Raw genomic sequence first — 27974 nt, 5'->3', positions numbered from 1 at the left:
ATCTCTGGAAACTACGGGGCATATTACCAAGCAATAGCGATAATTATCGCTATTGCTTGGTTAGCGGGAAAAATTTACCCCTGAGCTGCGGCGATTTTTACCGCAAATAAACCTTGGTATTACCAAGGTTTATCGCAAATGCGATAAAAATCGCCGCAATGCATGAATATCGCTGAAAAGTCAGCGATATTCATGCATTACCGAGATAATGCTCTTAGCCATGTTATCCACCTTCCATTGGATAACATGGCTAAGAACTGCTCAGGGCAGGTGTTAGGTTTTGGAGATATTTGCGCTTAGCGCGAATATCTCCAAAAGTTGGTAATAGGAGATAGCGATGTTAGCGACTGTTTTCAGTCGCTAACATCTTGGCACGCCCACTTTGCATGTCATTAGTGATAAATATCACTGACATGCAAAGTGGGGCCCAAGATGGTCGCTATCTCCTACTAGCTGTCGCTAACTGGTGTTAGCGACAGCTAGGTAATAGGGAGATAATTTTATCTCAGCTTTCTTGGCTTTTAAAGCCAAAAGAGTGGAGATAAACCCCCTTGATAATATGCCCCTGAGTTAACTGGGAAAGACGACTGGCCATGAAAAAAAGAAAACACAGATCTTGTCACAAAATAATAGAGTAAAGTGCTTATATTTCTCTAAAACACAATTTCAGAACATATATCATTTGGAGGTATTGCCACAATATGTAAGCTTCACAGAGGTTGACAGTTAAAATGTGCTCACTTGAATAGTAGTGCCACTTCTCAAAGGTACTGCAAACCTTTACATAAAGTGTGTCTCTTATCTGCTACAAAAAGTGCTTCTGTAGGAAGGTATTCCAATAAAGAGGTCAGACGTCAAAGGCATCTAAGTTCTCTATAATGCTTTTGAACTCATCACAGTCAGATCTTTGCCAGAGCAAAGGTTGTTCACTCTTTGAAGTTCAATGGACTTAAAGTGTCTGAAGAAGTTAACTGCCATCACAGAACCCCATCATACTACAATATCGAACTTCAAGCATGGCAACTGGTATCAGTCTAATACGGTGTATAATAGTTAAGCCAAAATAGCACCTCACCTGTCTAAACGATGCAAACACACTAGCAACTTACATTGCAAGTCAGGTACAGTCAAATGAAGCGTGGACCTTAGAAGCCCAACCGTTCCTGAAGTGCAAATATCTTCATCCTCCACAGAAACACACAGACATGTCAGAAAGAAAGGTTCCTGGTTTAGCAAGCGAACTACAGCGCAGGTTTGTGTCATTAGCAGCGAATTCCATACTATAATTGCAAGGGCCACTTTAGGTGAACTTCGCAAAAGAGCGTTGCTCCACAATTTTCAAATGGGCAACACAGTAGTGGTAAGCGGCTGTAGGAATGATCAATTTTACACTGCTCAAAGACAGCAGAAATTATATCCTTACACTAAGACATGGCCTGCTCTGATGTCACAAGGTTAGTGTTACCAAATGTGTGAGACCCTGGCAAGTCCGACAATATGTTCTAAGACCAAAATCTTCAAGTATGCAAAGAGCATTTACATGTTGTTTAATCTGTTGCATCTGTTTTGTTGCAGTCTTAGTACATTAGAGTTTGTTCTATTACTTCCATTTCCTTTTTCTTTATTCACATTTGGTCTTCTTTTGTTCACTGGGACCCATTAACCCAGAGACATAGCTCACTTTGGGGTTGTGAATTGCTGGCTAAGAACCAGTTGTCTAAATTACTTTTTTTGCGTATTTTTTATTTGCTGGGGGTAGTTACTAATAAGTCAGTTATTGCTGTTATTCCAAATACATTGCATATATTTTCTAAGCCTTGTAAATTTGGTGTGCTTATATTCAAAGGTGATCAACTGAAATAGTAATTTCTTAGGCTCCGATTACAAGTTGAGGCATTATTTATTGCACGTGATAAACAAATATACCACGGGGACATTATTTATCCTGTGCGATAAATAACACCTGTCATGAGTTTGAAGGTCATTACATGCATATTTTGGTGATTTAACGCACCAAAATCTGCATGGTACTGTATATACTGTATCATTTCCCCTGTTAAATTTCGGCAGGTTTATCCTTCTGAAGTTTAACGACAGCTGATATACTTAACACATCCCATAATTCTCGGATACTTTAAATACAGCCACATTTGAAATTATGACCAGTGCATAAGCAGGGGTTTACACACAGGTTGGAATTTAAACCCAACTGAGAAAGAAGTAAGTTTATCACAAAGTACTCTCTTAAATTAAAACGTTAGTTTACTATCGGACTTTACCTATACTCCAATCAAATGAACTGCTCTTTAAACCAACATAAGAATTAGTTGAATTATTTTTTATACATTTCACAGAATAAATCATTCTTTGCTATTTGGTCTCACGTTCTTGTACATGGTATTAAAATTTCGGATTAGCATGCTAAACCTCGTCTATGCTAAAACAACAGCCTTTATCCAGACATGGTTCCAATTAGCGAGTCTACAGATGTCTGCAAAAACAAGGGCACCAAGCTTGTTTATGACAGGGAGAGGTCATGCATGCAGATGATCATGCTATTCACAATAATCATGGCAAAGAGTGCCTGTGAGGGGCACCCAATGTTCACTCCAGTCGCCTGAAGAGTGACTGTGTTTTTGACTCTACCGTTTCTTTAGCTTCATAGCCCTTCCCGTGTCTTGCTTTTACCAGGGATAAGATGACCCATTAAGCAGTACAGGAACTGTTTGAACTCAATCAGAAAGAAACTAAGCACACAGGTACTGAATGGTAGCATGGAGTAAGTACACAACAATGAGTTATCTGTGCAACACCATCTAAGCCTTCCTGATACTATCAAAAGGGTCCAATGGGAGAAGAAATTCAAAAAAAGTTCTATGCCATAGCAGATTTGAGATTTGTATTCAAATCTGCAAATCACTGAATAGAACAATAATTGTGTCTGCTGGATTTTGATTTTCGCTAAATGAGCGTCTCTCTGTCAGAACCACTCTGATGGATCTCCGGTTTGTCATCAGAATCATCTTCATTGGCATCGTTGTCATCATCATCATCGTCATCGTCACCAGACTCAACGTAGATGGGCCAGTCATTGTCCAACTCCTCCTTGTCTTGGCCCTCTGAGTTAGCTTCCATTTGGCTTAGGTTTATAGGCATGGAATCGTCATGCGTGGTGGTCACACAAGTGCAACTGTCACACAGGCCAAATCGCCGCAGTCCTTGAGATAAGCTGCTTGTAAAAGTCCTTCTGCAGCCTTTACAAATAATCGGACGATTTGCTCGATGCACCTACGAGACATAGAATTTATTAGTAAATACGCCATGCTCAAGTTCTATAATTTACTAACCCTCTAAAAACAAACAGCCAAATATTTTTCATCCACTCTGGTACGAGGACAAAACCTGCCAAATGTTGCAAAGCTGGATGCTGCACTCGAGATAGGCCACTGCCACCGACCTCGGTGACACCAGCACTTCTCTATGGTTGGCTGCACATATGAAATGTCTTTCTCTTTTGGTACCACAAACAATTCATGCACGAATGGAGTATAAATATTGTGCTGCCATCCATAGTTCTCCAAAAACTTACTGTTTAATAACAGATACCGGGAGAGAACAGCTTGTTATGTTATGAAAACTGAAGTCAAATCTTTCCAACAACACACTCGAAGCTTCAACTAAGTCCGGCCATGCTCCATTAACTCATTTTCAATTAATGACAAACCTGAGCAGCACACAAATTGTTTTACACTGGTCAATTATTTCAACGCTATGATGCCTGTATGAGGTTAGATCTAAGACAAGAAGGCTGTGAAAGATTAAGACCTGCATGCCGAGATCAGGGTTGGGGAAGGCTCACTCATCTGATTCTTAGGACAGGCATACACTGTAGGAATTCTCTCGCTTCAATGTCGATGCTCAAGTCCCTTTTAGTTTTCAAAATGACAAGAGGCATCCCAAAAGAGTTTGGAAACAGCAACAAAGTTAAGTCTATCTCACGAGTCACACCTAGAATTTTGGTGAAAGTCACAAAGCAGTTTAGCATCATCTCTATAACAGAGGATTTTATGACACCTGCAATGTCTATAATTTTTCTTATGTTAAGTGAAATTTAGTAAATTAAAGGAGCAGAACGTGCTAAATCATCATTTGGTTTACTCCTTCCCTCACGTGACACCATCCAGCACAGAGTGTGGAATAACAATGGATTTTGACACAGCCATTACTTCTTCGTCACTATAAAGCCCTTTAAATGAGGGAGCAGCACATAAACAGTATAGCAAGATACAGCATCATTGTATTTCACAAGTAAAACAGTCCACTGAATCCTTCTTCCAGAATCCTATTGTTGCCTTTCACGTTCCACTAGTCTTTCAAACTCTCCTCCGTCTTACCATACAACATTCCAAAAATGTAAAAACAAAGATAGGTGTAGATATGAAGGTGGACTTTATGTCAGCAGTCGGCAAGACTTACTGCAGTGCCTAAGCTCTCCTTGAAAACCAGAAAAAGTACGTCACCGATTTCAAGAAAAAGTTTTGCTGTGATGCACTAGGGCTTCACAAATATCAACAGAGCTGGTCTATACCTCTTATCTGTCCTTTGACTGAATGTTTGTACATTAAAACAAAGGCTTTCTGATGAGATGTGCACAGATGGTGGTCAACATCTTTATTCGTGAGTTAAAGTACTGGCTGGCTAAGCAGAGAGCGGCAGACAGCAGATTTTAAACCAGTGACTGCTGGCTTGTACCGAGGGTGGAGTGAAAAGGAGACAGAGCCTCTGTAGGGACCTATATTTCTTTTAACATTGAATATATCCAAATAGTTAGTAAGAAAGATGCCAAAGAGAGATACTTGGAAATATTATTCAAACATGAAAAATTTATTCAACTGTTTTATCATTTTTTTAAAAATGTTTTAGAGACACTTGTACAAAAATACATTTCATTGTCACTGTGCAAATCAACATTTTTACATACATTTGGTGGTAATCCTATCATTCAAGGTGCCCTCTAATAGCAGTTGATCCTAATGATCAAAAACACAGACTCACACATCAGTCACACATTTTCAATAAAGAATAAGGAACATACCTAACAACATGAACACTTAAGCAAAGTTATACATAACATTTAGACTAACACAGATGGTAGCTCTAAGGTGTACTTAGAAGGGTACGTATAGGAATCTAGGTGGTATGGTTCTATTGGTTGTGATGTAGTTAACCAGATCGTATCCAAGACAGCGGATGTTGGGTCGATGTACGTTTCGGTGAAAATCACCTTCCTCAGGGCCAAAGACAACGAATAAACAAGTAGGTAATATAAAGTCTTAAAAATATGAGGGCATAATACAAGATTCTATAATATGGTGAATCTAGGCATGTAATAGGTAAGATTCTGGCCGGACTCTTTAGAGCATATGCTCAGTATGCGAGGCACACGCCCTTAAGTTTTCTTACTGTTTGAGCCACCCGGGGGACTTCTGTGAACAGGGGAGTAGTTGCTGTTTTATAACGTTCTGATCTCACATACGGCGCTTCCAAAGGTTCAGCTCTACGTCGATAGTTTGTGCAAATAACCGTGTCTTCCTCTTGAGGTGCTGCTGCCGCGACCGGGGGTTCTGGGGAAAGAATTCCGAGGGTGGAGTGACGCAAAAAAAAAAATCATTTACCCCCGCAGCATGACGTCCTCCTCCATCGAGTGTCTCCCAGGAAGCTCTTGATGCAGGAAACTGCATCACCCTATCCTGGTGCTGCTCTCACAGCTTGAGAGCAGCATCGGTATTGGATAGAGCAGCCTCTCCCGGCGCTCCTAAGAGCACTGGAGGCATGCGCTTTCTCTCACCCAGCTGTCTAAGACAGCTAGGTTAGAGAACTTTAAAAAGTGCATGTCTGGCTGGCCGTCCCTAGACGGTCGGCCAAATAGACATGCACATTTTAAAGTGCACAGCTCCCTGCTGCTGCCACTCAGCGGAAAAATAAAGCATTATTACCATTTAATTTTTCAGCTCTGGGGCTTGCGGGCCAACACTGCTCTGCTCAAACCGAGGCTCAGACCCTCTTTTAACATCTCTCCGTTAACCATCAGAGCATCACTAAATAAAAACTCTTGCGCTAGCCCTGTGCACAGACCAAAGATTCAAAAGTTATGCATGAGTTAAGGAAACAATAAAACAGACCTTCAGCAAAAACTGGACCTTCACCCCAAACACTTCATTATCAAGAATCCAATGGCTGCACATGATAACATTCTGGCCACTACATGCATTGCTTCCCATACAACTTTAGGGATGGCAAACGGCTGGCTTCCTTTCTGCCAGGCATTGTGACAGAAGGAAACTGCACACTCCATTGACTTACTTTGGGCGGGCTAGTCCTGGGGCATGCTACTACTTGGAACTGCTTATGCCACAGACACCTGAAGCTCCCAGAATGCCCAAGCGTTACTCGCTGAAATACATTCTACCAAAACTGCTTCTGAAATCTCTTTTAATTTCTTGCCGAACCTTCTGGCTCTTGCTTTTACCAGAACACATTTCCTGCCTCCTACAGGGTCTGCCAGTCTTTCCCTGGTAATGTTCAGTCCTTTCCTCAATGCCTTCAGTTAATCTTTTTGCTCATTATGCTGTTTCCCTTTACTCAGCATCCATTGCTCCCTGATCCAGTGGTCTCAGGTAGTACCCTGCATTCTTCAGTCCGTGGTTTCTTTTGTATTGGGCTTCTTTCTGTGTTTCTTGTCATTTCCCTTTTTCTAGTCTATTCCCCTTGGCAATTCGTTTCTGATTGTGCTACATTTGCTAACCACTGCCTCATCAGAAGTGCTTTGTTAGAGCCTGCTATATTAGGTTCTCTCTGGACCCTTGCTCCATATTGTTTACATTATGCCCTCTCTACATCCTCTTACTCCAGTATGTTCTGCTCCAGGTACCAGCTGCAACAATTATTATTACCACCCCACCTCTATTACTTATGCCCTTGCTTCATGTCACAAGACCTATGACACACAACAATACTGCACATCAATTCATAATACATTCTATTTTAACATTATATTTTTATCTCAATTCATTAAATGTTGATTGATTAAATATCTCGTAATAAAAATTAATTTATAACATTCATTTATCAGATTGTGCCCGGAGCCCCCAATTCCACTCATTCAACACACTCATTTCTTAAAAATAAAAACAATGGATCTCAGTTAGCATCAATAATCCCCAAGACACACTGTACATCATATTTCTCGAGTTCTTCACACAGTGCCCCAACCTGGCTGCAAGTGATTATCCAAAACACCAAGAAGTTGTGCTACTCCTGGCACACTGAAAACAAGAGTAAGTTTAAACAGAGAAAAAGGAAAAGGAAAAATTCCATGTCATTTACTAGGAGCAATACCGTTTTAGTTCTTTACTCCAGAGCTACCACGCTACATATCTACAAATCGTATTGATTAACAAAGTGATCTAAACCTCAATAGTGTTCACTCACTCTAGTAGTGTGTATTTCATGTGTCAAAGTCAAACACCTATCTGAGACAAAGCTCTGTTTCTACGTAAGATAGGCTGCACAGTCTATTAAAGTTAGGTGCTCTCCAACTGGACCCCTAAAGGAACTGGTGAGTGACACTTGAGAGTGTGTAGTGGTACCAGCAGCAAGGGTTTAGCTCTGCAGTTTTGAGGATGACAGCAAGTTCTAAAACGAATGAAACAGCAATCTGGGAAAATATGTTTCTACTTGTCTAGACAGTATCTATTGTTATTCCTATTTGTTCTTTGTCCCGGATAGGTGTTTTACTTTGGCAAATTATATTAGTGTAAATGACACTTCTTGAGGTGCAGATAATTTTATGAATCAATGAAAAGTATAGATTGGTAGCATGGTTGTTCTGGCACCTACTGAAAGCATTATATGAAATCTTTCCATTTTCTTTTTCTGTTTAAACTCACGATTGATTTAGGTGTGGAGTGAGTAGCACAACTTTTTAGTACGTTTGCTATTGGCAATCACTTGTAGTCTTGTTGGGGACTTGTTTTAAAATATTTAATCATCTAATATTAATGATCTATGACAAGAATAATGTTAAATCATTGGTTTCAATGTAATGCACACAAAGACAGCTGGAACCCTGTTGGGTGCAACATACTTTTAATTGGATGTTTGTCTTGAAGAAAATGGCCACATGACGACAGCAAACACTAAAACCTGCATCAACATTTTTTTTTTAGGTTTACCAGACATTGACCCGCAATGTGCAGAATTCAAATAATATGATGTGCACCCTGTCTTGGGGACTGTTGACGTTCTTTGGGATCCATTGCTTTTTTTAGAGACATTAGTAAGCATGAATGTGTGAATGAGTGAAATAAGTGGATAGGGACACAATACTAGAAATAATTTTTGATATTAACTTTTTTATAAATATTTATTGAACTGAGATGTGAATAAAATGTTGAAAAGGAATGTGAAAAAGAATAACTAACCATTATGAAATGATGTGCCGTATTGTGTGTTCTAGATCTTGTGAAGTTTTGCAAAGACAGAAGTAATTGACGCTGAGTGGGAGTCATTATTGTTTTCAATTACATAATCCCTCTCCCAACTTTTAAGTATAATTTGGGGTACCCTTTTTTATAGAGCCGGGTAGCCGCAGTCACCGCTGAAGGATCTAGTTATCTAACTGCCTCTAGAGAATAGCATTATGTTACATTTCAATTCTTTGCCCTGATTTCTCACTGCACAACTGAATGTTTAATATGGCAGCACTGCCACTTCAATTAATGAATTTTCACCTGTGAAAGAAAGCAATGACACATGAAAAGGCATAGAATTTGACCTCACCTTTTAAACACCTAACCAGATTTGGTGCAAACTTGTATGATACACTTTTCATCATTTGTTTTTATTACTATGATTAATCCTGCCTCGGCCGTGCCAGCCTACCAGAAATATCATATACGGGGAGGGTGGCCTTGTGGAATGTTTAGAATATAGAAATCAAAACAGGTTCGCCTCATTTAGGAAAAAAATATTTTTCTTAAAAGGAACTCTCACTAACTAATGCTATTCAGTGACATGCTTCATCATCCAGTTCATTCCGATCCTGTGAGGATCGGGCCGTGCTGCAACCTTTTTCCTTGCAAGGGAGCACATTTTAAGGAAAAAGGGTGTGGGATCTATATAAAGTGATGGCTAAAATTGCGTAGCCGATACTCATATCAGTGTTTATTCCGGTGTCCGTCTGGCAAGATTAAATTCTGGGGAAGACTATGGAATTACTATAACTTAAATCACTCCTTGGCCCTAAATATGATCAAATAGTTTCTGCCATGTACCCCAAATACAGATCCCATGCTTTCACCAACAACAAGGGCAGTCTTTTTTAAGGAGTGTCCGAGGACCACAGAGAATGAGATGCAAGATAGGCGGGAAAACCTAATGGGAAGAAGACCAGAACCTTCAGAGGATGACCACACGCAGTATGTCGACGGACCTAGCAACAGGGACCTGCAACCAAATTTTGCATTCCATTAGTCCACTATCCTTAGTTGACTTGCTCCTTCCACAGCGCCGTCTGGTAGCTGATGCTGCGGTACCCTCCTGCTGCTGACGCCACTGACTCGGAGGTCAAATGTTCAAGGCCCTCCTCCACCTGCAGGCTCCTGCTTGCGCCTCAGCCGTGGTTGACCAGTGGTAGAGCATCACTGCTCTGCTGTTTGATTGCCCTCCTGTCCCTCTCTTTGCTATTTCTGTCCCTCTCTCTGTTTTAAACTCTCTTTTTTCTGCCTCTGCCTTTGTTTTTTCTCTTGCTGGCTTTTTGCTTTTCTTCCGGTTTTTGCAATTATCTGCCCTCTCTCTCGTTGCCGCGGTCATCTCCCGCGGCCTGCCCCTCTCTAATGTTCTTTTCCCACCTACCAGCTGTCCAGTGCCCTCACAATACTACTGAATGGCGGCCGCTGTGCAGCAACGCCGCTGGCGTGCCTGGACATCACCCAGAGCCAGGGACCCTGCCTCTTGGACCCCCCACTGCTACGATGCCAGGACGCTCCTTGACCTCAACCTGGGACGCCACGCCACCTGCCACCTAGCTTCACCGAAGAAGACCGTTGGACCATTGGCCTGCCGGAACTGCAACCGCACCTTCAGCCATGCCACAATGCCAGCCCCCCTTGCAAACCCAGCCGACCACACCCGTCCGCCTCAATTGCATCCTCAACAACGTGCGATCCATCAACAAAAACGCCATGAAATCTGGGACCTCCTCAACACCGCCGCTCCTGATATCGCAGAGGGCTACAAGTCCCAACCGCCTGGGAGGAGGCATCGCCATCATCAACAAAAGCATGCTCCAACTACCCACGCACTTTAATGACTCCATGACAATCATGGAACACCTCCACTTCCAGATCAGTACCAACCACAGCACCAACCTCAGCTGCACCCTCATCTACAGGCCCCGACCCCCTTCACCGACTGCATCGTAGGCCTCATCGAACCCCAGGCTCTCGCATCTACCAACTACATCCTGCTTGGAGACCTCAACTTCCAGATGGACAACCCCAGCGACCGAATACCGTCTTCCTCCTTTAGGGCTTCAACATCAAACTCAAGCAGCTAGTCACCTCACCGACCCACACAGCAGGACACACACTCGACCCCATCATCTCTGCTAGCTGGGAGATCAGCTACAGCAACACCACCAAACTCCCCTGGACCGACCATCACTGTGTACATCTCGCCTTTGACACGCCCACTGCACCCCCATCACCGTAGCAACCCCCAGCCCCAGCTCGACCAAGACCACCGAAGAACTCCTTGTCAACTTCCTCTGTACAACCACTCCGTCAAAGCCCACGAACGCCACCACTGCAGCACGCAACCTTCACCAATCTATATCCAACTGCGCCAACACCCTGGGCCCCTCAAGAGAAGTCATCAAACACACAAAGTCCTAGTTCTCACTGCAATACTTCCTAGTGATACATAGATATCAATGGTTGCTCCTAAATCACACCAGGGGAGTTCCTTAATCTAAGGATACTCGCGATATCTCAATCTATTGCTTACTTAAAAAGCAACCTTGCTCTGATCTCAACAATACGAGACAACACAAGACTCACAGACACTTTGGACGGACAAAAAATGTGTGAAGAGCGAGATGGCACCTCACGGGCGCACCACCAATGGGACCCCTGGCTGGTACTCACCAGGATGGCCCTGTTATCATCATTGGTGCCATCAAGCTTTAACGGAAACGTGTCTCCAACCCAAAATAACAGTGCGTGATGCAGTGAACACAACTTATATGTAACAAAAACTAACAAACATTTAAACAGTTACACATATAAGATACTGAGCAACCAGGGCATTAAACTTTACTTATGCTCCCTTCTTTGTTGCGAACAGTAGAACAATTAGATATAAAACAGAAGAGTGTGAAGACTACCTATCGCTTCACACCCCACTTACAGCCGACATGTTTCGTTGCCGTGGTTTAGATCAGGCAATTTCCTCAGGGCCACTCACTTTGAATGCCACTGCTAGAGGCACTGTGCTGCCAACGCCTCTGCGTAGTTCAACCTCTCATACCAGCCGAGAGGAAAACACACTAGAAAGAATGCCCCCTATGGTGAGCAAAATCCTATCTCCCTTCTATGTGGTTATCTTGGAGAATAGTCGTCCGGCGTCTTCTCATTACTCGAACGCCAGTAATGGCGTTCGAGTAATGAGAAGACGCCGGACATGAAATCCTGGTGTGATTTAGGAGCAACCATTGATATCTATGTATCACTAGGAAGTATTGCAGTGAGAACTAGGACTTTGTGTGTTTGATGACTCTTTGAGTGGAGGGCGTCCTAGTTCTGTCTTCCCCTCTAGACTCCTTTTTGTATGCAGCCCCTCAAGAGAAGACCAGGCAAACAACGATCCAAGGTGGCCAGCTGGTTCATCCCTGCCCTCCACAAATCCAGATGCACCCTCAAATGTCTCAAGAAGAAATGGAGGAGCAACTAAACTCCGGAAACTCATGCAACCTTTAAGTCTCCGTCAACATACACCACCTCCTCCTCAAAACCACTAAGAAAATGGCCATCTGGGACAGAATCAATGCTAACACACACAACAGCAAAGAACTCTTCACCGTCATCAAGGAGTTCGCCAGGCCCAACAGCGAGACCTCAGATGTACCACCCTCCCAAGACCTCTTCAACAAACTCAGCCCCTTCTTCCACCACAAGATCAGGAAGATCTACGACAGCTTCGAGACCCTAGACCCGGCTGCCACACCCGTCACCATCGCAGACAACCAACCTGCCCTGCTGGACCCCGCTCACTACAGTTCACACACTCAAGACTATGAAGAGCATCCCCTCAGGGGACCCGACGGACCCATACCCGTACCACATCTTCCACAGAGCAGCTGCCGTCACCGCCCCCTAGTTCCGCTGCACTATCAACTGCCCCATTGAAACTGCCACCTTCCCCGACGACTGGAAACACGAGGAAATCCACCCTTCCTGACCCAATTCATGAAGGATCTCAAGAACTGGCTCTTCGAATGATCCGCCACCCAGTCCGACCATAAGCCCCACCTCACAGTGAGTAGCCATGCTTTACAATGCCCCTGATTGATTGACTGATCTAACAAACTGTGACATTTCAACTACAGAACAGGTGGCTCTAGAGAAGGGGCTAGGCTTTGTCCCGACACCTCGTTTTGGCAAGTTTAAACTGTTAAGCAAGGTGTACATTATGTTTACGAGATGTAAAACAACAACGCTGCGTAATGCTTTTTTGCCGATTATTGTTGGTTTTCTTTTTGCACTTTGAAATGACAACAAAGAAATGTAATATATATATTGCCGTTGCCAAGTACTTGGGTCAAGCCTGGCTAATCAGGCGCCGGGCTATACTAAGGACTACCAATAATTGACATAGCTGCTAAGATCAAAACCACTGTAAAGTTGATACTTCTAATGCCACTGTTTGATCTAGATAATGAATTTCTTATACCGCAAATCCAATTGAACTTGTGTTTTAAATTGATTTTTAACAAATTTGTTTACTTTTAACATCGTCAAAAGCTTTACATTTTTATTGAATCAAGAAGTACTTTGTCGTATGCTTTTATTCACTTGGTTAACTATATTCCAAAAGCTGTACATTTTAACAAACCAAATAGAATTCTGTTGCCTGCTTTTATTTGCTAATGAATTAATTCTTATATTGAATTTTTTAATTGCTTTTATGATATTTATATCGAAATAAAGCTTGATTGACTTGACTTGATATTTTGGATACTTTAAAATTTTACAATGGTTTAATGCTTTGAACATTTTAAATATCTTAAGTATCTTGCAGACTATGAAGTAACTGTACTCGTCCATTTATTTACATCTTATTCATGTTTCATCAACTTACACAGCATCACTGCAATGACCGAGTGCTTGAAGAATCTCTTTATTACCTGGCCGCCAGCTAACCGGGAAATAGTCCCACAAAGGGCAACCATCTTGTAAGGCATGGCTAGTTGTGACTTGCACTTACCCTGAAGTCTGTCTGTTTCGGATTGAGTAGCAAGGCTGCATTTAAACTCTGCTGGGGCTTGCAATCATTAACATGCAGGTGCTGGGGTCGGATACGAGGTCTTTGGCCGAGGGGGGGAGCCATGACGAGGTCAGTACACACATTTGTTTTACCCGAGGCAGCTGGGGTGAGCACAGGTTTTACTGGCTATGGCTCAACTATTATAATACTAATTTAATCTACAGTGTGTCAGTACAGTGCACGCTACCCATTGAGGATACCTATGGGGCATCAAGCTTCCACTAATTATGTAGCCGTTTAATTCCTTATACCATCTTGAAAAGCGTGGGGCATATATGTATTTTTGTCGTCTGTACTGAACCTTTCACATATAACATTTGTTTGCAATGTTACCAGCATACACTGGCATAGAATACACTGACACACACACCTGCTCCTGAGTTAATGGACCCCAGAATAAACACTGATATGGGCACTGTCTATGGAATTTTAACCTTCACTTCATATAGATCCAACATCCTTTTTCCGTAAAAGGTGCTCCCTTGCAAGGAAAAAGGTCGTAGCATGCCACGATCCTCAGATGATCAGGAAGAACTCTATATTGAAGCATGTCATTGAATAACATTCAGTGAGAGTTCCTTTTGAGCATTTTTTTTCCCTAGAACGAGAGGGCTACCTTCACATGATCCAGGTTGATTCTCTTTTGATTGCTATGTTACATAGAGGAAGGTGAGTCTCAACCTCCTGTTTCCCTTTTTCCTCTCTCTCTCTTGATCTTTAGAACTTACAAAATATTTGAGTTCTTCCACTAAACCTGAATCTTCCATCAAAAGACTTGTTAAAATTACTATTAAAAAGAAACATACCTGCACCAACAGGTATTATAAACTGAAACAAACAGAATATCCTTTAATGAGAAGCTTAAAATGTGAAGTAAAAAAATTACAAAATGACAGTATTAAAGCTGAAGGACAACACACAGACAACGCTGCAAGCTTCTCTCATGTCTGGTACAGAGGGAGCAGCAGAAGAACAAATACATATGGGCAGCTGCAGTGTAAGCAATTGTAAGCAATGTACACCAAGAGGCGGTCTTAGGCAATAATGGTGGCTGGGGGATAGTAGCCTAGCCTCCTGGGAACCCTCTCACTGCTACTGCCACGTCAGGTATGATCTGGTGCAGGCGGGTAGGCTTCATAGGCGAAGCTCATGCAGGGACCAAAGTGCTTTTCCCGCAGCTCCTCTATCGGGCGACGCTCGCCTAGGGTGATGAGCCCTGGGAGTGGAAGCACGGCAAAGATGCAATTCGGGCGGGGAGGAAGTAATGGAGGCGCTTTGATACGCTGTGGGAAAGGTGGTGGCCCAACAGCTAGAGCTGCCGATGGTGGAGCTCGGAAGCAGGTTGGAGCCTTAGCTCAAGTAAATGGTACACATGTGAAGCGCTCCAACACCTTTGACATGAACTGAAGTGCTATAGAGCTGCAAACAAACGGTTCTGAAATTAGAAGACTGTGTGAGTTACAAGGTAGTAGCTGTGAAGTTATAGCAGAAGCACCAAAGGGCATTAACCCCTTCGCTGCGGCGGCTACTCTGCCGCAGCGCTAAGGGGGCAGGGGGCCCGCGCGGCGCGCCCATGCTGGTGACGGAACTGCTCCGTCACCAGCCTTGGTTGAGTTGTGCTCATGACGGAGCGGTTCCGTCATGGCCCCGCCCGCTCAATAAAACGCGCCGCGCAGGCGCGTCGAGCTGGCCATGGCGGAACCGCTCCGTCATCAGCACAGCGCTACAGCGGCTGATGACGGAGCGGTTCCGTCATCAGCGCAGAAGCGGTTAAAGCTGCAGAGTATGCTTTGTTTTCGCTGGTGACTGCTAGCATTTAGCCCCATGAGGTACCAGTAGATCCTTTCAGGAGTATTCGGGAGAGGAGGGGGTGTGCAGCAGGCCTGGCTCTAGGAATTCTTTTTTGGGTGGCCAAGGATGCATTTGGGTGGGCCACTGCGAGCCCAATTTGTCGCTTCTTGTGGTAGCCTACAAGACCAAGATTACATATCTACTTGCAAACAATCACCATGATACAATGGATCGATTCTGTGTGCATACAGAGCATGGGGAGAATTATTTGAAAGTAAGAGCAATGACTGGACCTAAGTGCAAACCCTAAAAAAAAACAGGCCAGGCTTCAGTACAAGTACTTCCAGGCCTGATTATCTATCTTATAAGAAAGAGCCCAGGCCAAATCACTCAACTCCTAGAACAGGAAGGAAAACAACGTTAGGAGTAATGTTTTAAATTAAAGATGCCATTTTGTATTGGCATTTGCGCCGTCACTGCGAAGGCCAGGGGTTACGTTTGGGTGGGCCAGGCTCATGTTTGGGTGGGCCAGGCTCATGTTTGGGTGGGCCAGGCTCATGTTTGGGTGGGCCTGGCCCACCTGGCCCCTCCTCTAGAAACGGGCCTGGTGTGCAGACAGGAGAAAGGGCTGGGACAGACGGGGAAAGATGTGAATCTAGCTCTGGGACTGATGTGGGCCTCTTGCAGTTGCGTTTGGAGCTCCTGTACTGATGGTTATTGGCTCATGGTGGATCACAAGCGTAACGGAAGACCAAGGGTGCACTTTCATACTGTGCGTGAGCACACTGCATATAGCTTCTTGTTCATATGGCTCCTGTTCACTTATACCCATTTTCCGCAATGCACTGCAAATGGGTAAAATCTACAGAACAATAACTGGTTTTTTCGGTGTCCCCTACTGATCACTGTAAATTAAGATATAGAATACAGCCTCTGGGATCAGCGTTGCACATCACTTAAATACAGCATTATTATTCACTCAGATGATTTAAGTGCCCATTAAATAGACATTATACGGCTAAAGCAAGCCAGAGAAGGGGCAGCCTGGCCATGGTGCTGTGCTGGCAGGAGGACGCTGTGCGGGCAGATGGGCGCAGTGCTGGCAGGTGGCTACTGTGCTGGCATATCCTGTCGCTGGCAGGCAGGTGCGGTGCTTGGATGACTGCAGTTCAAATGGTATCAGATGAAGGGTCACCTTCCTTGGGGGGCGTGGCCAAGCCATTGACGGTAATGGCTACTCTGTATTGAAGGTCTGGCGCCCGATGCCCGAAATCACAATGAAACGGCACTAACCTACACCCGCCACATGCGAAAAAACGCTGCAGGAGCCCTCTGTAGCACGTTGGGATTCCCTCTGCCACAAGACACTAAACCCGGAGTTCGCACTGGCCCAGGAATCGCAAAGAGCCGACACTGAGAGGTGAGCAGTGGATGCCCAGCCCGCCTCGGAGGCCCCGGGGAGACAGGGTCCTCCTGTGAACCTGAGGCCGGAGTTGTGGAACTCCTGCTGGGTCCCACCTCCTTGCCGTGGAAGCCGGGCCCTGTGGCTAAGGAACCGGATATCGCAGAGAAGAGAAGACCTATCCTGCCATCACTGCGGAGCTCGATATTGGGTGAGTGGCGTGGGGAGGGGGCCGGAAGACTAGGCCTAGTCGTCGCTGGCCTCCTCCGCGCTGGAGCCGTCTGCTGCGGTGGGCCTCTACTTGTCTCCTGGGACCCGTTTCTCCCTCTGGGGTCCCCCCGGACCCTCCCCTCCCCTTGGACACTGCTGGTTTCTTGAGGCACCACCAGAGGGGTGAGCCCAGTGGCGATCGGTTTGGCGCTTTGACACTGCGAGATGGACCTGGCACCAACCATGGTGGCCTGTCTTTGTCCATTTACACCCCCTCCACTTCCACGCTGCGCCCTGGACGACACCCGGAGACCTCGCCCGCATCTCTCATATCCTTACCCCGCCTGGGCGCTTTGAGGAGGTTAGCACAGATTGTGAGGAAGGCAGGGCCAGGCCGCCGCCATTTTTTACACGCCGGAATACCCCGGAGGTCTGGTGGGGTTCAAACGCTGGAGAGAAGACCCCCCTCAAAGCCAACAACAGTGCTACCCCGGTTGGTCACAGTGAGGTCCGGAAGTCGTACTTTAAGGGAAAACCAGCTCCTCATCGGGTCTACCATACCAAGAGGGGGTGTACCGGGGGCCTGGCACGTGGCCTTGCTTTACTTGTGGCGCCTTTGGGGTCACCGAAGGGGATCAGACCAGGCGGGAGCGCAGCACTGCCGGTGCAGTCATTCTGGCATAAGTCAGAATACCCTGCTGACTTTGATAAGGTCCTGCTCCGGGCTGTAACTCTTGCTATTTTACAATGCAAAGATGGGTCGAGGAGACCCAAAACAGCACAAGATTACCTTCGACAAACTTGACACCTCAGAACGAAGAGACCGTGTTCCTAAAAGGAAGGAAGGCCCGGAACGTACAGACCCTCCGCAATCCCTGGATGGGACTGCCGCCATAATGGCCAGACTATGCGCTGATTTTCGTGGAATAGACGCACGGCTCGACATGATGTTCTCTAGACTTGATAGGATGGGTGAGAGACTGGAAGTGCATACCACTAGGCTTGACGAGGCTGAACAACGAATATCTACTCAAGAGGACCGGTCTGCGGACACGATGCGCAGGCTTGAACACTGGAAAGACTGTTAAAACGATAGCAATCAATAATGAGGACCTTGAGGCCAGGTACCGCAAAAATAACATTTGCATAATGGGCCTAGCGGAATCCACGAACATGGGCCATCCTGAGCATTTCCTTGAAACCCAGTTGACGGATCTGTTTGGCGCAGAGAACCTCTCCAAATAGTTCGTGGTGGAGCGGGCACATTGATCTCTTGGACCGTGGCCTCACCCTGGAGGCCACGGTCGCTCTATTGTAGCGCGCCTGCTTGATTACAGAGATCGTCACATGGTCCTCTGTCTGGCCCGGGAGAACGCCCTTGTGCTCTCCTTTTATCCTGATCATACCATCGCACTGCAGGAGGCCCGTCGGAAATTCCAAGAAGCCAAACGACAACTTCAGGTCCTGGGTATCAAATAAGCTATGCTCTATCTAGCAAAATTAAGAGTGATAGTAAAGGGTGAGCCCCGCTTCTTTGAAAATGCTACAGATACTCTGACCTTCCGCAAACAACGTCAGCGAGCGGTACAGAGAAGCCTGGCGCAGTGTTCTGGACACTACTCCCCGGATAACCAAATGCCCGCTAAAGCTGACCTCTTTAATGCGAGCTGAGGACCCTGAACTCTATTACTAGTAAAAATATGTTGACTAAGTTTTTTATATTTGCTACATCAGAGGGATTTCTTACCCTTTGGGGCACTTCTATTTTCAAGGATCTAAATGTTAAGCTGTTTCAAAAGTCTTTATAATGCTAAAGTTACGTAGTTTCTGATTTGAGCATCGGGCGTCCGAGGCACTGCCCGCCTCCTTAGGATGATTCCGATTCTAATTCTGTTGTTGTTTTTCTTATTCCCCCCTTTTCGGGTTTTCGGGGGAGGAATCATGCTTTCGGGGCCTACGGGCCCAGGTGTGAGAGGTGGGTGGGTTTTGCAAGATTTGTGTACTGTGCTGTTTTTTTATTTATTATGTCAGCATTATGTGTATCTCCCTCCATGTGTGTCCTACTGTAGGTTCCCCTCATTGACGACTCCCATTTGGAGTTGTACAGTTTGGCTAGACAGGTGTACGCTCCCCTATCCCTGAGTATGGTGATGGCCCCTATTATAGATGTTATTCTTATAGTATGGTGATGGCCCCTATGATAGATGTTATTCTTATCACATGGAACGTTCTGGGACTTAATAATCCATAAAAATGTAAATTAGTGTTAGCATATCTCCGACGACACACTGTAAAAATAGCATTTCTGCAGGAAACTCACCTTCCCATACAGGGAACAACTCCATTTGCGTCCTCCTGGGGACCCCACCGTTTTTTCGCAAGCTACAGCACTTACTATCGGGGTCTGCCTACTTATCCACCACTATACAAACAGTGAGAGTGTAGAGGTAGTGTCCTTAAAGGGCACTGGAGGTGGATACGTCCTCCTCTAGAATTGTTCCAAAAAACATATGGATCCACCCCAAGGAAAAGTTCCAAGAAGAGTGTACTCACAGGTCATGCGCGTTTCCTACAGTGGCTTCTTCTTCAGGACAAAAAACAGATCCCTTCTATTCTCACTACGCTATCGAAACAATGTTGGTATAGTAGGGTAATCGGTGTCCCGGGATGGTGTTATCGAAGCGAGGGATTTCCTGGAGTCAAATCTGATTGTAGGAACCCTTGCCACCCGTTCTAAAGGCTCATGGGGCAATGTCTTCACAAAAACAAATTATCACATGGAATACCTAATGTGTACCGTATCTTGTGCATGATTTTGTGCCTTTTCCACTCAATATAATCACTTTTATATATTTATTACTTCACCGATTTCCCTACTATACTGACATTGTTTCGATAGCGTAGTGAGAATCTAAGGGATCTGTTTTTTGTCCTGAAGAAGCCTGTGAGCTTCGAAACATGTTGACAAACACTAGAGGGATCGCTCAATAAAGCAGGACACCGCCGACCCACCTTTTTAATAGTACTAGCTCCAAAGGTATATTAAAAAAATTCATCCTTAAGAGCCAGGTACCTTTTAACACACAGTTTTCACTCACCCCTGACCCTTCCACTCACAATTCTCTACACTTCACATAGTACTGAACATCAGTGCTCCCACGCAGTCGTAGGAAGTAGCACGCCCCGTCCCGCAGCGGGGAGGGAAGACCCCCATGATGAAGCGTGATAGCAAGGGCCCTTTTGGTGTGTGAGGGGTATTTAAACACACACTATGTGCTTCCAACCACTGTAGGAAATGCGCATGACCTGTGAGTACACTCTTCTTGGAACGTTTTCTTTGGGGTGGATCCATATGTTTCCTATCCACCACTCCATCAGATATGGAGGGTTGTTATTTCTTGGTAATGGGCACACTTCTAGGTCACACGGTCCTTTTCCTAAATGTGTACGTGCCTAATGTGGACGACCCTAGTTTTTTTGAGGAACTGCACACCCTGCTCAATCATTATGACTATGACACAATCTTCCTAGGGGGCGACTTGAACCTGTGGCTTGATCAAACACTGGACTGCTCTAATCCACTCGCCACCTCCAAGACACATTCACTTGGCATGATGAAGGACCTCATACATCCCTTGGACCTACGCGACCTATGGCGTAGACACTATCCCATGACCCCTGGGTACACCTTTCACTCTGCATCCCACTCCACACATACTCATATAGACTATTTCGCACAGGGTTGTCAATGGGTCAAGGGTGTGGACACACTGCCGCGTACTCTGTCGGATCACTCCCCGGTCCTTCTTCACCTGCGCATTCCACACTCGGCTGGATGGGAGCGCAGATGGTCGTTCCCGGCCTCTGCCTTATTAGACGAGGTACGATTCAGAAAAGGGGGTGGTGATGGACAGAGTATCTGAATTAAACAGAACACTCATACCCAGTCAACAGATCAGGGCTTGATCCATCACCGTTTCTCACTGCACCATCCCATCTCAGAACCTGGCTATATGCAAATTAGTCTGTTCCTGGCCCAGTGCATCATGGGAACAGGTCAGACCAAACTACCAAGCCAATTCTTATACTGGGAAGGAAACAAGCTTCCGGGGACCGGTTTCTGGCATTACAGCCGTCTTCGGCCCGGCTTGCTTGAATCCTGATGGTGCAATGAGCAAGGGACTCACATCTGAGTATACCCTTCCACACTTATTAGACGAGGTATTCCTGTCGGAGGTACAAGAGGCCATCACTGAATACTTTACCCTGAATATGGGTATGGAGGATCACTATTCCATGTTGTGGGATGCCTTTAAGGCATATAATTGGGGCATTATTATATCCAATCAGGCCTGGGTGCGGCGGGCGATCCAAGGTAGCCTTACCAGAGTAGAAGCTGAATTAACACTATTGGATGCGTCTTCACCAGAACCAAAAACTCAGAATAAACGCAGTGCCCTCATTTTAGAGTTTAACGAACATGCCGAATGGGAGGTATCATTGCTTGGGAAGTATCAGGCGACCCTTAGATACAGTGAGGAAGAACACCCCGGGAAGACGCTGGCGCGCCTGGTGCGCCCTCCAAGAGGAACTGGACACATAGTGGCAATCATACGCGCAGACGATACGGTGACGACAGATGACAACAGCATATTAGTGGAACTGGTGGCATATTACCGCTCCCTCTACTCTACACACTTCCAAAGGATTTCTCTCAACACCTAGCATACCTGGGAGATGTTGCCATGGTCTGGCTCACTAGGGGTCAGACGGATTTCCTGGCAGACCCCTTCACGGTGGAGGAAATTACGCTTGCTATAGATGCCCTCACAGGCTTTAAAGCACTGGGACTTGACAGACTATCTGGAGTATTTTATAAGGCCTTCAAGGATAGTTTAGCGTCACAACTCCCGGAAGTCTATGCAGAGGCTCTGGAAATTGGCACCCTCCCTCCTTCCATGAGAGAGGCAGCTATCTCTCTGCTACTTAAGCCGGGTAAAGAACCCACCAGCTGCTCATCCTATCGCCCCATCTCCCTCATAAATTTTGACAATATAATCCTTGCCAAAATGTTATCCACTAGATTATCACTGTTGCTAGAACAAATAATTTCCTCAGTACAGCCAGGTGTTATTGTGCATCGCTCCACAGCCCTCAATTCAAGAACTGTTTTCTGTTATAAACCATATAGAACTCACTACTCCTGCGGCAGTGGCGCTATTAGACACAGAAAAGCCTTTGATTCCCTTGAGTGGCCTTTTCTCATGACCACGCTGCACAAAATAGGCCTTCCATTCAATTTTATAGCCTTGATTGCATTGCTCTACTCATCTCCAACAGCTCAACTTCGAATAAATGGCTCTCTAAGTCACCCCCATTGCAATCACATGCGGAACGCGACAAGGATGTCCGCTGTCCCCATTATTATTTATAATAGCACTGGACCCATTAGTCCGCCAAATGCAGGAAAAACACATGTTCCGAGGCCTACAATTTCCAAATGGGCCCTTACTACTGTCCATGTATGCGGACGATATCCTGCTTTTCGTGCGACCCTCAAAAGATAATTTACAACCCCTTATTGAGGAGATTGGCCGTTTTGGGGCCATGTCAGGCATAAAGATAAATTGGGGCAAGTCGGTCTTGTTCCCCATCACGGATGCAGCCTTAGCAGACAAGACTGAACTTCCGCTGCTGACGGCAGACGACACTACTAATTACCTCGGGGTCCACCTGCATAGAGACAAAGGACAAGTCAAACATTTTAAACTATGGGCCTGCAGTTGAGCAGCTCACTACAGAGGTTGAGAGGTGGACACAGCTACCCCTATATATGGCGGGCCGCATAGTGCTAATCAAAATGAAGGTACTGCCTTGATTCCTGGACCTGTTTAGCACTATACCTATTCCGCTTTCCAACACATTTTTTTGTCAACTAAGGGGGCTGCTTATAAAACTAGTGTGGGCCAGACGCAGGCCGAGAGTTTCTTGGGATACTCTGACACTCCCATATACCCGGGGTGGGTTTGCGGTTCCAGATCTTCATCTTTAGTTTTTAGTGGCGCAAGCACAATATGCGCATCACTGGTTTCATCCGGACGTCTGCATACCCTACATAAAGCCCGGCCGGGAACTTGCAGCCCCCACGCCACTGGAAACTTTGCTACCAAAGGGCATATCACTAGATCCGCAGGACATTCAAACCCTCTATACCACCTTTTGGGCTTGGCGTAAGCTCGACACTATGCTGAGTGATAGCCCTCTATATTCGCCGGCTATTCCCCTACCAAACAACCCGTTCCTCCCACTCACCTCCGAAAAGGTGCTTCAGAACACCCTCGCCAAGTTAGGATTGGACACTCGCGGCTCCCTATTTCCCGAGGGTCGGGCACGGACACTGTCGGACTTGGCAGCACTCCCAGGGATGACTTACATGGACAATTTCATAGTCGCCATACTTCAGGGTCACACTCCGCTCCACCGTCGCTACTTTTCCAGCCAAATATGCAGAGTTCACCCCGCTTACTTTGCTTATTACAGATAAAAAAGGTACAAAGTTGGTTACTAAATTATACAAAGTCTGTATGTTGCTCAAAAAGATACGGAACAGAGGGGTCCGGCAACACTGGGAGGAAGATTTGTGTAATTCTCTGAAAAATAAAGAATGGACATTCTGTCTTGACCAAATCCAGAAAATCTCCCCGAACCATAGGCACAAACTCCTCCATTTTAAATGTATTCACAGGATCTATATCATTCCCTGACAACTGGCCAGGTTTGACCCTTCCAAGTCATCCAACTGCCCTAAAAGCAACACTTTAGATGCCGACTTTGCCCACATGGCCTGGTCCTGTCCTCAGGTACTGTCATACTGGACAGAGATATTTCAATCAATAGCGAAAGTCATTGATGCTCCTCTCCTCCCTTCTTCACGACTAGGACTGTTGGGCTTGGTCAACCGCATTAAGCTTTGCTACCGTAGGTTCGTAGCCAGTGCCTTGCTGCTTGCCAAAAGAGAAATAGCTGTACATTGAGGGGCAAAAACTAGGCCTACAAAAACGGTATGGGCACACAGCATGGCCTACTATAGTTTGCAAACTGAGATTCATGCCACACTTCAGCCTCCAACCTCATGACCAAGGGATATATGGTGCATCTATTTACGTACCTGCAACAGACCCTTGACACCTCCCGAGCCCACTCACCAAGTCCACAGGCATACCATGAGAGCGCAGAGGCCTGTCCAGTTCCTGATGCCACCCGTAATGCTGACACAGTAACACCACTCCCCCTATAAGACCTACTACCATGGCAAATGCCCTAGTAGACTACCTATAATATATATTTTACCAAATTATCCAGCCTAGACCCTCAACAAAGCTGACATATGGAACTCTCTCCCCCCTTTACGTCCCTGCGGTTTTCTAGATGTTTGTATAGGATTATAATTTCTTTTAGATATTGTAGATGATTGTATTGATTTATGTTCTGTCAGAATCTCATATTATTTTAATGTGTATCATGATCTGTCTTTATTTTCAATAGAACTTTTTTTTTAATTGCTTAAAAAAAATACAAACAAAAAAAAAGGGTCACCTTCCTTTAGGCAGAGGCAAGATGTTGTACAATTGGTGTCACAGGCACATCTATTGGAAGCAAGCCCTAACACCGGAGGCGAAGTGTTAGAAGGTAATTTTTCCACTATTCACCGGCACAACCGGGGCACTAGCGCTTTAAAAGAAGGGCTTATTGAGCCACAGCAAGCACGAAATCCCGACAGAGGACGACTTCTGCACGATGGGTGTAGCATGTTCCCTGCTTCGACTGTGATTTATCCTTTGGAAAAAAAGTCGTCCAAGAAGATTCAGAGGTTATATTTATGCTGGTCAGTGGTGAGAGGAAAGGCCAATAATAGCCAGCACAGCCTGAACTTGAGCTAATGCATGTAGAGCAGCCTGCGTTCCACGGATAAAGAGAAGCTTGTAACAGAGGCAAAACGCCCCTTGCCTCATGCAGAGAAGGTGTACTCTGCATGTCTCCTTGTGCCCCGGAGTGAATGTGCAGCATAAGGTAAGAGTGATGGAGACACAAACAGAGTGTACACACAAGGAAAGTGTCAGTTTGTGCCAAAAATATTAAAATATGCTTCTACGCATTTTGCTAATGTCACACTGACTCATGGTAATCTCACGCAATCATGGGATTGCTACGATTAGCAGGTTCCAGTCGTTGCTGCGTGTTTGTCCAACCGAGGCAACTACGTGGATACCAAAAACTGGCTTGGTTTGGCACTGCTGTTAATGCTTAGAATAGCGCATTTCAAGTCTTTGTTTAATGCAGGCTGTCTTCAGCCCTCAACCTGCAGCACGTCGGGTCCCTCGTCGTGAGGCGCCTGTGTTTGGTAAGTCTGCGGCAGTCACTTGAGGTTCTTCTGGTCAGAATGTAATGCTATTGTTAACTAACACGTGTATGGCAACCTCTGCATTGATATGTCATTGCAGTGCATATCGATAGTCCGGTATTTAACTTTCCACACAGTAGCAAAAGGACGAGGTCAAAGGTCCCGATGCCGTGGCCCAGACGCTGCTGGTGGAGAGATGGGATCCCGCTTTGACAGACCTGTCATAAAAATTTTGTCTGAGTAGAGATGCTTTCAGGTTTTTCCCAACTTTTTATGCAGTTGAGACATCCGAGTTAGGTAAATGTTAGTTCAGTGTGGAAACCTGAAACTATTCGGCTTGGGCCACATGTATAAAATAGAGTTAAGTCGCCTTTGGCAGAACCAGTATGTATTAATAAGAGATGTGCAGCCTTTGGTGCTCTCGAAAGGCACTCTGAGGAGAAGGTATATTGCGAAATGTACCCGAGGTTACCATAAGACGTGCCTTTAAAAGCCTCAACTGGATTTGAAAAGCTGATCTCTATATAGGCTTGTCAGTGTTCTGCCTGCATACATTGTGTTTGTGAGTGGAGTTGATTGTAAAATTCAAAGTGAAACTGAATTCTAGCAATCAAGAATGTTCTTATTAACGAGTCAGACCAAGAGAAATCACAAACAGTCTTTTTGGAACAGCAGTAAATTGATTTCCAAAGAAGAAAGACAACATAAAATGTCTCCCTGTCCCTAAATTGCTTAATACAAAGAATTATTCAAACGTTAACGTTGCTAGCAAAATCTTTTCCAAGCTGCAACTGCTGGCAGCACAAAACATCCTTTTGCGGTGACAGTGTTGTGCCCCCATCTCAGTGGGCACACACGTTCTATCTTATCAATCTATGAATAAACAAGTGGTTAGGGAATATTGTAATTGTGGCTGGTCAATGAGCAGCAGCAGTTGTTGCAGCTCAGCAAGTCACTACTGTCTTGGCTAACACGCTTTGCATTTATTTGTAATCTCTACTCCTCGTGTTTTGGGAGGTCAGTAGTGGTTATCGTCTAAAAGACTGACTCCGGAAAGAATTCCAAGGAGGTCACATTTACTTTTAGTTGCTTTGAGGCCCATGTATCTTGCAATATGAATATGAGCCTTCATGTCCTCTGTAAAAAAATAACCTTCGTTTAACCCTCAGGCTTAATTTAAGGGCAATGTTTGAAGTATTTGTGCACACTGCAAACTGTAAAACAGTGAAAACACCACACGATTGCATTTCGCCATGCGGTCTTGAGACCAAATTTTGCCGTCACTATGCAACGCTGATCGGGAGTACGGCTCCACCACGCGGAGAGGAGGAGTACATTTGCTGTCCCCCATTTTCCTTTGAATGGGTTGCTTGACTCTTACCCACTCTCCCTTCTCCAGGTTGGTATCCTGGGTGTTGCGTCTCTTATTATAGTGTTCTGTGTATATTGCCTGGGCCTTCTCCAGGTTTCTGCGGACCACTGCTGGGGACCATTGGCTCTGAACAGTGAGCCGCTTCCAGGCGACATTGTCCTTGGTGAATGGCTCTCACCCTCTCAGGATCCTGAAAGGGCTATATCCGGTGGCCGTCGGTGTTATTCGGTAACCCCACAACAACCTCTTCAACTCCCTTTCCCAGTCTATACCTTGGCTGATGGCGGCCTGGATGGAACCCATGATTACTCGGTTAAATATTTCCGCCAAGCCGTTGCAAGCCGGGTGGTATACTGGGGTGTGTCTGACCGCTATGCCATTTCTCTCCATGAATAAGGTCCATTTGGTGGAAGCAAATTTGGGACCATTGTCACTTAGTATGCCCTCTGGTATTCCTTCTCTCGTAAACAGGTCTGTAAGGAACGCTAGTAATGTCTCTGTTTCCGTGTCTTCTGTAACGCTGATTTCGGGCCACTTGGAAAACCTGTCTACCAACACCGTGATGTATTTTTGCGTGCCTTGAGAATCCAGGACAGGCCCAAGAATGTCGATCGCTACTTCCTCCCACGGGTTTTCTGGAGTTTCATGCATCCCCAAGTGTGGGCGCAAGAGCCGTTGCGTTTTGTCCGCATTGCTGCAGTGTTCACAGGACCGGACATGCCTTTCTATCCGTTTGTCCATTTCCGGCCACCAGTAGTCTTCCTTCATTCTACACTTTGTCTTGACTATCCCCTGATGTCCTTCGTGGCCAATGCTCAAGAGCTGTTCTATGAGAGAATCTGGTGGTATCACTTTCCCGCTCCTCAACAGGAAACAGGGGTTGTCCCCCACGGATAGCTCTTTCCTGACTTCCCACAGCTGTTTGAAATCTTCATCCAGCATTCTCTTGTCTGGCCATCCAGTGGCCACATACGATTTCACATCTAGCTTTTCATCCTTGCTGTATGCGTCTTCCCACTCTTGTATGCTAATGGCCCTTTCTGAGTCGGCCGTTGTCGCAATCACATAGTCCTCCCATTCATTTCTGTCTTGCTCCTCCGCACTTTCCTTGGCTGCCGCTTGGCTCAAGAAGTTGGCCACCTTGTTCTTCTGTCCCGGCAGGTACTCTACGTCATAGACGTAGTCCAACAATC

At 45.4% G+C, this 27974-nt stretch overlaps 1 protein-coding gene across 1 annotated transcript in view; it reads right to left on the bottom strand.

Moving 5' to 3' along the window:
* Positions 1-571: 571 nt before the first annotated feature.
* Positions 572-27974, bottom strand: part of ZBTB8B (zinc finger and BTB domain containing 8B) — a 56327-nt gene continuing 28924 nt past the window's right edge. The window contains exon 4 of the mRNA XM_086955701.1: positions 572-3288. Within this exon, the coding sequence (XP_086811827.1) occupies positions 2962-3288 (327 nt within the window). The 3' untranslated portion in view covers positions 572-2961. The remainder of the gene's footprint in view (positions 3289-27974) is intronic.

Source organism: Lissotriton vulgaris, chromosome 2_1, assembly GCF_964263255.1.
Source record: "Lissotriton vulgaris chromosome 2_1, aLisVul1.2, whole genome shotgun sequence".
Lineage (NCBI taxonomy): Eukaryota > Metazoa > Chordata > Amphibia > Caudata > Salamandridae > Lissotriton > Lissotriton vulgaris.
Note: the sequence above shows the minus strand (reverse complement) of the source record. Positions and strands in the feature narration are given on the sequence as shown.